At 39.5% G+C, this 13926-nt stretch overlaps 1 protein-coding gene across 2 annotated transcripts in view; it reads right to left on the bottom strand.

Annotated features, from left to right (window-relative positions):
- The window catches only part of e2f1 (E2F transcription factor 1), a 106227-nt gene that overhangs the window by 54353 nt on the left and 37948 nt on the right, over positions 1–13926 (bottom strand). For both annotated transcript variants that reach the window (XM_042098238.1, XM_042098237.1), the window contains exon 3: positions 7941–8160. In XM_042098238.1, the coding sequence (XP_041954172.1) occupies positions 7941–8160 (220 nt within the window). The remainder of the gene's footprint in view (positions 1–7940; positions 8161–13926) is intronic.

Below are 13926 nucleotides of genomic sequence, written 5' to 3'. Positions count from 1 at the left end.
TATTGTACAGAAAAATAAAAATAACCTGTCAAGCAGTCAATTGACTACATTGCAGTCAATAAGTAGTGCAAATTATGAAACCAAACGTGGGTCATAGTTGTCTAAGCCTCTGCTGTGAGGCCAAACCCATGAACAAAGACGCATTGATATCTGCAATAGTTTTTTTTTTTTGGCGAAACAAGCTCACAGCCGAACAAGTCATACTGAAGGGAGAGGCAACTGGCATGTGATCTCCCCACGGGCCAATGGATGTACAAGTTTTCTCCTGTGCCTACGATATTTAATCCAGTGTTTTGTCAAGTTGCAAAATGCTATTCGTTTTAACGAATTTTTATGATAGTATGAAGTACTTTTTGTATAGGGTACTATCTTAATTGCTTTATACTCAATACTTGACCAATGGCTATTGCATCTGTCTATTGAAAGTGAGAATGTGGCATATGATATACTGTGTAGGCTTCATAAAATAAAATAAACAGATTGCTAATGGCCTACAAGCTGATCTGGGGGGCGTTTCCCGTACAACTACGGAGGTTAGCTTTTTACTAACAGGATGCATCGTTCAACTAACAGGATGCATCATTCAACTAACCAACATGTAAGTTACGACTGTTTCCCAAAACTGTCGTACTTACATAGTACTGTAAGTTTGGACCATGATAGTTTCCAAACTTCAGTAGTCTGAACTAAGGTGGTTAATGACGTTTAGTAGCACGTGAACGGGCACCTGCACATACTTCTGTGGCGCATTGCGTTAAGGCCGGCAGATGACAGCCGCCGTTACCAGTACCCTGTCCAAGAGTTCGAATCTGGGTTAAGACGTTGACAACAATATTGACATAGTTGTTTACCTAAGTTTAGCTTTTGTGCAGATCATATTATCAAAATCAGAATCAGCCTCCTTGGCTTGGTTTGCGTAAATTAACAAGGCCCCCCCCTCCATGAAAATCAAAGGCTACATATTCTCAGCTGACTCGTCAAAAAGTGCGCACCACCTTATTATTATTATCTGCAAGTGTGTGACTTTTACTTACGTGCACATGGCTGCAAATTTACTTTTAATTTATGTATTGTCTGCCTTGGGCATTTTAAAATATGGATGTATGGTGGTTAGAAGTGTAAATATCAATTAGAAACCTATATATATTTATAATTATTAATTTGCAAACAAATAACTGGCGTCAGTGACGTCTTTGACATGAAGATCCCTGGAACTATGCTTCTAGCATTCTACCACAGGTCGAGAGGTGTAGTTGTAACTACACAACTTTACGATAGTGGTTGCGAACGTTCGTTGCTACTATGGTTTTGGGAAACACTAACGTAGTCGAACGATGCATTGGACTATGTAAGTTCCAAATATGAATGTAATTCTGTGGCATAAAGCAGATGTATTTGTTTATTGTACAGAAAAATAAAAATGACATGTCAAGCAGTCAATTGACTACATTGCAGTCAAGAAGTAGGGCAAATTAATTTACGAAACCAAAACGTGGGTCATAGTTGTCTAAGCCTCTATTGCGTAGCCTGTTAAAAACGTCGCCAGATAGTATTAAATCGGCAACAACATTGTTTTCTGCAGAAGCCTACCCAAGGCTACAGATTAATTCTGAACAGTTATTTCTCTACTGGCTCAATTATCTCACCACTGTTTTGATTTGCGTAGTTGCGTTAACCCCAACACTGACAATAATGTAGGCAGCAAATTTCGATTTCGATTTTGAGACTGTTGCGAGTCTTCTTGTTTGGCGGCCAATTCGCTTGCGGGTGAGACTAGGACGACTCACTAATAGTAGCGGCTCAAAGTATACGGAGGCTCGTAAACTTGGGATGACTGGTGTCCAAACGGATTATAACGTGGAACTTGGCTACCGAAGCACTTGTGGACTACGGGGTGTTGCTCTGCGAACTGGCTCTCTCTCTCAGGTGACTAATTGCTGCACACACACTGTTTAATCGGCCTAGCTGTTTTGTGTACGTTTCTGTATGCTGGTCGCTGTCTGTGACAAGATACAGACCGTAACGTTTGCTCGGGATTTAGAGACTATAAATAGATTCTTCAACATCGTAACGTTTTCTCGGGGATTCAGATACTATACATGGGCTCTTCTACACTGGAACGTTTGCTCAGGATTTAGAGACTATAAATAGATTCTTCAACATCGTAACGTTTTCTCGGGGATTCAGATACTATACATGGGCTCTTCTACACTGGAACGTTTGCTCGGGATTGAGAGACTATAAATAGATTCTTCAATATCGTAACGTTTTCTTGGGGATTCAGATACTATACATGGGCTCTTCTACACTGGAACGTTTGCTCGGGATTGAGAGACTATAAATAGATTCTTCAATATTGTAACGTTTTCTCGGGGATTCAGATACTATACTTGGGCTCTTCTACACTGAAACGTTTTCTCAGGGTCTGATGCTACATACTGACGGCAATTATCTTCCTGGTGATTGACGAATCAGTCACTGAACTCATTCAGAGGTTAAAGGTGTCGGGTGTGCTTTGTCTGGTTGTGTCGGAGTGAATTAATAGCTGAACTGAAATGGATTATGTGATGAATGAGTTGTGCTGTGTACTGCTTATGAACATGAGCCTGGGGTTTTGTGGGAATCGTATTGATTGCTGACTCAATTGTTTGATTTCTTTTCATTATTATTATTTTATGAGATATCCCAGTGATGGACTTTGGCTTCACAATTACCTTATTTCTTTTCATATGGGTCTTGTCATTATTCCCCTGCTGATGATTGAAGCTCAGGGTTAATACACTTGGTATATGATTGACACTGTCTCTATTGCCTATTGCTTTTCCTGAGATTCACCTGAGCTAGCCGTACAGGTTTAGCATTAGCCTAGTCCCTTCTAGCTGCTGTGTTAAATCTGGTAGAGGTAGTGGTCTTTTTATGCTATTTCTTTCTGTGACACTTCTTGTAAGTGTCTGGCGCCCAACACCCAAAAATACTTTTTCCTTCTTAAGGCCGCTATACCGCTACACGCTATAATTCAACCCTGTTTATAAATGAACCTGTCTGTTGCTGACAAGGCCTATCTCAAATTTCCCGTTTAACTCTTCTACATAGAATAGGCTATAATTGCAATTTGCAACATTTCAAATCCCGACTTTAAAACGACAAGGCGTGGACAGGCAAAATAGGCTATTACGCATAGGCTACAAACAATTTCCAAATCAGTTTCAGTAGCCTACGCTACGAGCTAGCCTAAAATCTGAAGTGGCAGACGGATAGGTTACATTACAACAGCAAGACAAAATATACACATTTGGACCAAAGGTCCATTTATTCGTTTTTTTTTCAAACTGCAGAAATCAAATTATTAGGCTGTTCGCCTACAATCAAACGAGTAGAACACTTAGGATATGCTTTTGTGAAATTTTATAAAATATATAGAGAACGAAAAAAAACCCGTTATTAACCGGTTTTGTGGATTTCAGAATAACGTTTCTGTTCCGGAACAGTTGAAGACCATTTTGTTTTCGTTTCCGCTCCTCGTAAAATTCTGTAAAATTCCGTTTGTTTTCGGTTTTCGTTTTCGTTCCTTGAACCGGTTCGGAGCCCTGGTTAAAACTTAAAAGACTTATTTTTATCTTGTTTAATTTTGAAGTTGTATCAACAATTCTATTAAGAATGGTAGCCATATTTGAATTTAAGATGGCCGCCTCTAGGGGGCGCTATGTGTTGGAGTCCATTTCAATTTTTGATCACTAGGGGTAGTACTATAACTGTGCCAAGTTTCATGCTTTCTGCAAAAACTGAACGATTCTGGTGCTTAGCCGCTGTACTATAAGTGTGTAAATAGAGGTTAAGAAAGATGTTCTACTTCTTGTTAATGCAATATTTTTTTTTTTTTTGGGGGGGGGGAGGCTGGCCTGCCCCGCCCCGCCCCCACTGATAAAAAAAAATCTAGAGGAAACATTCTTTCTTCCTACCTGACGAACAGGTCGCAAGTTGTCAAAATTAATCAATCAACATCCTAACCTTTAGTCTGTGATATGGGCAGCATTCTTGGACCCTTTATCTTTTATGCATCAATGATGTCCGTCAAGTGTGTAAATATTCAAAATGCTTACTGCACGCTGATGATGCTGTGATTTTAAACGCCCTGACTTACCAGAACTACATAAACAGCCATGCTATTATATTTTATTTTCAGATTCAAAATAGTACTTCACCAACACTTGCAGCACCAGGCTTGTGCAAAATTCCAGAAATGAATTGAAACTGGCTCTTAAATTCCAATTCAATTCTTGAATTTCTCTTGCATTTCAATTGAGGTAGCAAACAGGAAGCAGAATTGCAATTCGAATTGTGCACAACCCCGCTGTACATGTGTTTCTGTCTTCATGTGCTGTAACTGTGTAGAAACTTCCAGAATTATTGCCACCCCTGCTGAATTTGACTAAAAACAGGTGTAAAAAAAATCCTCTTTAAATGATTTATTGTAATCTCACAACGTAAACAATGAGGAAAATCCAACCTTGAAGTGAAGCAAATTTACTCTGAGGAAATACCTCATTAAGAAAAAAAAAGAAAAAATTGGCACCCCTGCCTGTAATACCTTGTTAAGCCTCCATTTGCCAATAAAACAACGTATAATATTATCTTACAAATAAAGGGATTTGAGCACATTCTTCTCCAGACTCCAGACTGCCTAGATCCTCACTTGCACTCCTCTTTGACTCTCACCACTATTTTCTATGGGTTTGGAATAGGGGCATGATATGGCAATTGCAGAAGCTTGAATTTGTTTTCAGTAGATCATTTATTGTTTTGATCTGGACATGTGTTTTGGTTCATTGACCTGACTAGTGCAGTTCACTTTCAAACATGCTATTTAAGCATGAATTTAAGCATGGCTGCAATTTACAGATCAAAATGACATAAACCAGCTGTTTTGAGTTAAGGCCATATGTTTTGCCTATTGAATAACTTGATGATAGAGAAGAAACATAATTTTGTGGAATGATGCATCATCATGACATCTGCAACCATGTGACTCAAAAACAATCTCTGGTAGCCTATAAGTGACATCACACTCTGTCGGTCACTCGTTGTATGTAGCATAAAGCTTTTAGTTACGGCTATATGTTTAGTCTATTGAATAGGGTTGGGCACCGAAACACGGTTCTAATATGGCACCTGTGCCGACGCATTTCGGTGCCACTTAAATCTAGCGGGTTTTTTTAAAATACGAGGCATCACTGCACCTCATGCGCCATCTCTAACGTCTTGCTCTGATAGCACCACATCCAGATACACCGAAACACGATTCTAATATGGCACCTGTGCCGACGCATTTCGGTGCCACTTAAATCTAGCGGGGTTTTTTTAAATACAAGGCATCACACGAGGTTTTAACATACCTTATGGCAAGCCGCCTACAATGGATAAACTTGAAAGCAGAGTTTACTATTGTGTGTGCATCCATGGCAAGCTGTTTTAACATTTAAATGTATTATGTGTAGAAGCAATGAGATATTGATAGTAAATTAAATATAACAGTTCGATTTCACGTTCAAATTTGTCTTATCAATAAAAAAAGCAATTCATGCTTCAGGCCATTTTATTGTAAAAACAAAGTACCGGTTCAGGCACCATTTTGCCACCGGCACCATTTTAAAAGTATTGATTAGGCACCGGTATCGGATAAAACCCAAACGATACCCAACCCTACTATTGAATAACTTTTTGGTGGATTGATGCATTATCATATGAAATTCTGTGGAGCAAGTGGTCCATGTGGCCTGGGTCATTTCCCAATCCCACCCCATCTCTCTCTCAGGGTTCTTGCTGGTTTCAGTAAGTCAAATTTAAGACCTTTTTAAGACATTTTAAGATTTATAAGATAACATTTTTAAGACATAAAGATTCAAATTTAAGACCTACACGACACATTACCAAAGAAATATTTAAATCAAAGAAATTCTGAAAAAAATCATTTTATTTCAATGAATTCAGATTAGGAACCTTCCACATTCAACAACGTCGACAACCCAATTGATTTTGACATTGCTCACTTGTAGTATACTCAAGGAAAAACATCCGTGTCATGTGCCGAATGCCCAAAACCTTAGGACCACAATGAAAATAAGCTAAAACAAACTTGCCCTCAAATAGAATAGATTTCATCTCATATTTATTTACATTACAAAACAGAGAAGGACGTCTTTGCAATTACTGAATCAGGGAACATCATTTAAGAGATCGCTAATCTCACTATTGCTATTAAATGAGTGGTGTTTAGTCACCGCTGTCGTTCGACGGAGGTGCGATGATATTGAGCTGGAGACCGGAGGGACCAGTCATTAAGGAGGACGACGGCAGGGGTGAGGCACAAAACTGGCTAATTGGCCGAGTCCACTGAAGGCAGTTTGTGGCTAGCTGTTTTGTGGCTATGTTTCTCTCATTTTGTGGCTATGTTTCTCCACTCTGGCGTGTGACCAGCACCTTCACACCTTAGTCCCTAATTGAATAGTTTGTTTTGCAAAATTTGCAGTGAGCTTCGTACCTGGAGCTGGCTACCGCTTGTAACCAAAAGCGGAAATCGCTGTGATCTAGCCATGTCTCGTTGAAAGTACACTTTCCCATTTTCCACACGTAGCCGAAGTTGAACAAACGTCTAGAGAGGAGACGCAAACATATTTCGCGGGCAGGTATTGCATATATCACGGGATTTGTACTTTTATCACTGCATACGTACCCACACCAATATCCCCCAGAAAGAACTACAACACACTGAACCAACGTTCTGAGGGCAGCGTTCTGCTGGTTTTGTTAGAGCTCCGCTTTGTAGGGTACGACTCAATCCTTTTTTACTACTTTAATAACTTTATGCGGCCGGCATTTCTGGAAATCAACGAGGGTAAAACCTTTTTTAGACTTGACTAAATGAAATTTAAGAACTCAGATTTGAAGTTTTTAGAATTTAGACTTTTTAAGACCTCACAAACCCTGCTCTCTCCAACTTGCTTCCTGTCACTTTTGTCCACTATCCTGCAAAATCCTTAACTTAAATTCTAAAAACTCAAAAATGTTGGAGTCTTTCTCAATTTAATTCTGAATTTTGCACAAGCCTGATTTTTATACATGATCAATTTTCATATGTTTCATTCAATTCATGTTAAGTTTGATATACATGATGTCAAGATGCTGATTTTAAATTGCAGAGATTTTGTTTGATATGCTGTAATATGCTGAAATGGCCATATAATTTCAATTTAATGGCCATATCGTTTCAATTTAAATATCTTGCCACGTGAAATGAGTCATACATAGCTCAAACTTTACAGGTAATGATAATATTAACTTAAACAAGTTAAACATAAAAACATAAAAAGCATGACTATTTCACTGGTCTTAGCCCTACCATTCCTAGCGGTTTCATCAGATTCGTTTCAGGTTTGGTGTAGAGGAATTGACACACGTCAGATATGTAATTTTGATACACACACCATATGTGACAGTATTGTTGGATTATGAAATGTCACGAGTAGTGGAACCGTAGGTGCTCAGGCCAGTCATCGATGCTTGCGGCCATATTTAGCAGTTCTGTTTCATCTGCTCAAGATTTCTTCCTATGAAAAGGGATTTTCCCAGGGGGCGCCTGTATAACAGTTGGGCCCAAGTGCCCATAGCGACCCGGTTTGAGTCCGACCTGGGTCATTTTCAAATCCAACCCCATCTCTCCCACTTGCTTCCTGTATGTCTCCTCACTATCGTACACAATAAAGGCAGAAAGCCCCCAGAAATATTTTAATATATTTTTCCTTACCACAGTTACCTTTGTGCTTGCTCTAGGAGATCTATACCTTGGCTTTAGAAAGCACTTCAAGACAATGTCAAAATTTAACTGAAATCAAAATGTTTGATATTATGGGATAAATGTTTGAAAAGAGACTGACACCACTCACAGCCACTGGATGTGATTCTTTGACTTCTTGGTGACAAGCTGTATACCCTCTAGAACATTGGTGATGTCATAGATGCGCCGTTTTTGTACATCTAGAGTCTGTGAGGCCCAGTTGAGGTCCACAACTCCATCAGGTGATTGGGATAGCAGGTCTAGGAAACGTTTTGTGGTGAGGTTCAGGGAAGTATCATAGCGTGACTTCTCTGTGGAATTCTTATAAACTGAAAAAAAGAAACAACACCTAGAATTAACTTTATAAAAAAAAAACTCCTGAGCTTATATGCACATGGTAAAAGTAGCTCCTACATGGCATATTTTTCTATTTAGAGAAACACAGGGATAGGAGCTGGCATCACTCAATCTCATTTTAGTTTCATTATCAGCTTCAGGTCATGTAAAAAATATATATTTTTGAAGGCAATCCATGTCAAACAAATCTTTGTAGATCTGCTGTAGACCATGTACATGACCTGCATACACATGGATTAGCTTGGACTGGCTTTAACCCTTTCGTGCCCGTGCCAAACATTCCATTTTTGGTGCTGGATGACCTTACACAAAAAAACGTATTTCTTGAGTATAATACATACCATCAATTGGATACACATACCATTGTAATCAGAAGGATCAGTTCTATAAAATTATGTAAAATAGATATGGTAATGTTGATATAGTAATGAAAAGTCTTTGAAAATCCTCTCCAAATATATACCGAAATTCGTTCTAATTTTCATCATATTTCTCTACAAGATAGAGAAAAATATATAGTGTATGACATGTTCAGCACGTTGTGGGCTATTTAACAAAAAAGGCTGAATTGGAATATCATTAAACTTCCAAAAGTTATGATAAATTTAGTGATCAGTGTAAAAAAATGCAAGAAACGGGATTTGTTGATAGAATTCACATTCTCTTTCTCACCAACAACATAAAAGTATGCATAAAAACTAATAATGAAGTCAGACACAATGGTTTAGATTTATTTGGTCCATAAGAATAAGCCTTTTTTTTAGGCAAATGTTAGTCAATAAGAATGATATATAAAAAAATGTACCTTACCAGTAATACAGGAAGTAAGTATACTGTATATTTATTAAAGATCATTTCGGAATAGAGACATAAAATACATTTGATTCAACAGATACAGCTTCCTTATATAAATCAGTATAATATGAAAATGATATACATATATAAAATGTATTAATATTTATGAAAAGCTAGGAATACAATCAACTTCAACATCACTCAAAAATCAATGTGTTCTAAACATTAGAACAAGCCTGTTGAGAATAAACACATACACACACATATACACACAAACTCACACCCACACCCACACACACAGAGGAGGATAGGGAAAGGTGAGGTGAGGTGGGGAGCCTGAAGGTTGAACACAGAAGAGCTATGACTCATTACGAAACGCATCCCCTTCTGCAGAATGCCAAATCTGACAGCATTTTGTTTACCAAAAAAACGTCACCGACCGCTACACCCCGGGCCATACAAGCTACTTTAGTGTTGTTATGTATTTTTTTTATAACGAAGCCAACAATTTTTCTTTGGCTCCTGCTGTACAGGAATATGTACTTGATAAAAAGAAATTTCGACAGAAATGCCTGCCAGCTGTTGTGATAGATTTTCTCCAAAGTCTTTCTGGCTGTAGCTACCAAACCTAGGTTCAACACCAGATTCTGCATTGCAAAACTTGAACTAATAAGAAACTACTGACAACGGCAATGTCAATGAGAAAAAGTGTACACAATATGATTTATCATTTGGTCAACGCTCCCTGATCCCTGCAGAGACTTGGTTCCCCATTAGCAATGGATATTAGGTAGGGAAGTGAAGCCCCATGTCAATGATCAATCCCAGAAAACTGAAACTCTTCTGGGGTCTCTTCGTCCCATGCCCTGCACTGTGTGTTTCCATACGACGGCCTACTAAGCATAGCCTCCCACCCGTCTAATCTATTTCACACAGTGTTTTAGTGGCAGTCTGCACCGACTGATTTTATTTCTGAAATTTTCCCTGTAATGCTGATAACATAAGCTTCAATTTGATATGATTGGTTAAGGGGTTTATGGCGCGAAATGTTTTGGATACTTGAAGATGAGTCTTAAAAAATATTTTCACTTCAGTCGGTGCATTTGACGTGGACAGCCGGATGCCAGCTGCACTTAGTTTACCTCGACTGGAAACCACACAGCTGGATAAACTGAGGTAATATTGTTTTTACATCGGTTCTAGTTATGGTTTATCTTAATTTGAAGTCCTTAAATCATGTTATTTGACAGTAATATGCTTTCTCATCAGCGTCAACATTATGGCATAGCGGGGGCTAGTGCATCATCACATAACTTGAGCTAGCTGCATTACTCTGAACTGCTTGCAATATTCACGTTTGCTTTTGATGTCAGTTATTTTCATTTGACAATTTCATTTAAAAACCTGTTAGTATATAACCTGTAGGTAAGTTTGTTTTCTAGTACCAATTTGCTTGTTAGGTAAGCATTACATTGGCAAGACATTGGCAAGACCCGAGAGAAGCGGGTTCTGTGTTGTGTTCATTTCAGTGACTGGCGCGAGAGAAGCGGGGTCTTTGTTGTGTTGCGTTAATTTATTTTCTTTGGGCGTGCCCTGCCGTGCCATCCACATCTCTTCAGCACAGCAGCAGCAATGGCAACTCTTTGTTGAAGTTTTAAGTGGTGTTCAATGGTTTTGCTAAGTAGGCCGAGTTAGGCCTATAGGCCTAAATCAACATTGAATTAGTTATTGGATGATATTAAAAAGAATCGGAATTATTTGTGATTGACCTGGAAATTTCAACTTGGTGATCAAAACGTTTTAGATTTCATGTTGACCGCGAATTCAGAGCATTAAGTTACGTTGTGTCAGTTAGCTAGCCTAGTCTAACCAAATCTGTTTTGTCTTGTGACAAAGTCTCCTGGTTCAATTGTTTCCAGTTTCATAGAAACGAGGGTGTTACATTTGCAGTAGTCTAACTACAAAATCCGACCTAATAACATTAGGCCTAGGCATTGCGTTGATTTTTCTCCCTTTCTTGTTCTCTTCACCTATCAGGCAGCCAGTGACGTTGGAAGTGGCGGTGCGGCCACCCCCGAAGCGCACCAAGACATTTTCCTTGTAGACATACCCATGGTTACACTAGACAGGCAACTGTGCTCTGTTCCCAGAGCATGCTTTCTCTGTCTATGATCTGCAGGCTTATAGGGCCTCCTCCATGAGGAGATTGCTAGTCTGCGGATAATATGCGGCAATTGAATGGTAGCCTATATGGAACTGCGGACCGAAAGAAAAATAAACTAAACATTTTCCTGATTAGAAAATGTTTCTTAATTTAGTGTTCTCAAATGAAGAGACATGTAATTAGTGGGTAGTGGTATCAGCGCTCATCCAATCTGCACGTCTGCTGCACAAGTAAAAGTGAACCACTGGAGATGGCGTGTGTAAGCAACAAACAACGTTATTTAAAGGGGAACTTGGCAACTATTTCAACTTAATAAACCCGTTTAGAAATCATTTGGATGGTTAAATGAACTGTTCCGGTGAAAATGGTGACTTTCCCCGCTGCGCCTAGCGTCCCCAGGCGGAAAACCAACCTTGCAACATTGAGGCTACCGTCCCGGAAAGAGAAGTGAGAAACAAGAAACTCGTTTTAAATCGTGTTTCTTACCTTGTAACATCCACATAGTTCTGCCAAACTTATGCTAACAGTTCGCTAGCTTGTAAACAAATCCATGTGCTTTATCATTACCTTTTCACACAGTTTGAAATAGCATAATGTGCAATTTCTCCAGCAGAGGGGGAAATCCTGCCAAGTTTCCCTTTAAAACAATGAATGAAGCAGGTCTGGCTGCTCCGCCCCTCTCCCCAATTGGGCTTGGCAAAAAATTGGCAATACTACTTTCAGACAAGTGACGGCACCCAGGGGCGTCACTAGACCTTATTCACTGGGGCACGTGCCTTAGTAAAAGTCTCCAGTGCCCCAGTAAAATTCTAGCGCAGCTCTAGCTGGAAACGGCATTCCTGAGCGCATCTCCGTGCCTGCTTTAATCATGACCAGAGCTTACCAGCCAATAAAAAAAAAAATAAGGAATAAAGAAAGGGGCCATAATAGCCAATCAGGAAATAGCACCTCTGTAGCTGGGTAAGATTGGGTAAGACCAATGAAAATCGTTCACATGATTCTTCCGAGTGTTTCGTTGTACTGCACACACATACACTGTGGAATCCGCTGGAGCTCATTACATCACTTTGAGCACAGAGTAAGTCGTCCCCTGTTTAATGTTACAACAAATTCCCAACTTGTTTGACAGAAAAAATGACAAGTTGATCGCTGTTAGAGAGTGTTACCCACATAACTAGTAGAGATGCACCGATTGCAATTTTCTGGGCCGATAACGATTTCCGATTTTTCATAGAGTTTGACCTGCCGATACCGATTTTAGCCGATTCCGATTTCATTTCTTCTAACCATTTTACAGCACACACACAAATAGTTATTTTCTATCTTTTCTTTGATAGAACATGTTAATATAGATGTGTAATCAACTTATCAATGATGAAATGGCTGTTAAAAAAATGGAACCGGTGAGCAGACAGATTCTTTTTCAAGTCTAACTTCAGATGCAGTAGGCTATCAAATTATGGATTAAGTTAAGTTATGGAACACCCATTTTATGCTTCTCACATCCAATATCCAACTAAAGATTTAAGAACAATTTTCATGATACATTTGAACATACTACCATGTAACATATTTTCATATGCATTGATGAATTTATGGGAGGGCGAGGGAAAAGTGGTAGCAGCCTAGGCTATCACGCAAACACAGGGGAGAAGTGCTAATAGCGATTAGGTGCTCCACCATATGAAAACAGTGCACGTCTGTTTTGCGGTGAAAAAATTAAATCCAAATTCCGGTTAAATGCATCAATTAGGCTATAGAAACTTTCAGAGACGACTGATTCAGTATTCAGAGCATCAGTTTTCTTCATTGTAGGCTACTATGTCAAAAGCCACTTTAACGTTTGTTTGCCTTTCTAATAGGCTATCGTTTGTTCACTTTCACGACATCCACTTCTCAATCTGATAGACTAGGGTATTTTAAGGCATAGCCGCAGTCTACGTGCAGTAAATAGTTAGAGTATTTTTTCTTTCAGTGGAGTAGAACTACTAGGGCTACTGTATGTCGCTGCTTGTTGACATCTTTGATTATTTTTAATATCGCAGTCGTTTATCTCCGTTCAGCAGGCTTGTGGTTCAGCTGTGGGCACGCAATTAGCGGCAGTGACAGGCGGTGATGAGCGATGTTTACGTAGCCTAATGAAGTGACAGCTTAGTAAATTCCACGCAGTAGGCCAATGATAAAGCACAGCGTTTGCTGCATAGAAAAACTCACTAGCCTATTAGCGCTTTCTTTGTAGCCCTACATCCAGCCCTGAGTGTTGGCCTGGTTGCTAGCTTCTTCAAACTTTGCAAACTCAGCTGGGTGTTGTTACAATTGCGGAGCACGAGTGTATTTGACCGGCATAAAATCGGCATGTCTCAGACTGACCGGCCGGTCGCCGGTCATGGCCAATCACGTGAAAATCGTCCGATTCCGGTCACCAGCCGATCTATCGGTGCATCTCTAATATCTAGCATGCTTAGCGTCATTGTAGCCTAAATTTAGCAACAGTTTACCAGCTTGTGCTCTCTCACTCACACACACACTCACACCATGCGTAGGCTGCATGCCCACATGCGGACAATTAATAAGTAGGCCTATAAGTAATGTATACGTATACTGTAGAGAGTCCTGTAAAAGTAGCCTATACTGTTTGTGAAGCTGTCCTACTGTAAAACTAAACATGTCCTTCTGACAAACTATTCAGAGATGGACATCAGAAAATTCTTCCTGAACAGAGGCAGAGGGAGAGGAACAGTGAGGAGGATGAGGGAGGTATGATAATTTTGCCCACATT

The sequence above is a fragment of the Alosa sapidissima genome, chromosome 7 (genome assembly GCF_018492685.1).
Source record: "Alosa sapidissima isolate fAloSap1 chromosome 7, fAloSap1.pri, whole genome shotgun sequence".
NCBI classification, from domain to species: domain Eukaryota; kingdom Metazoa; phylum Chordata; class Actinopteri; order Clupeiformes; family Clupeidae; genus Alosa; species Alosa sapidissima.
The sequence above is the reverse complement of the archived record's forward strand: the minus strand, read 5'-3'. Positions and strand labels throughout refer to the sequence as shown.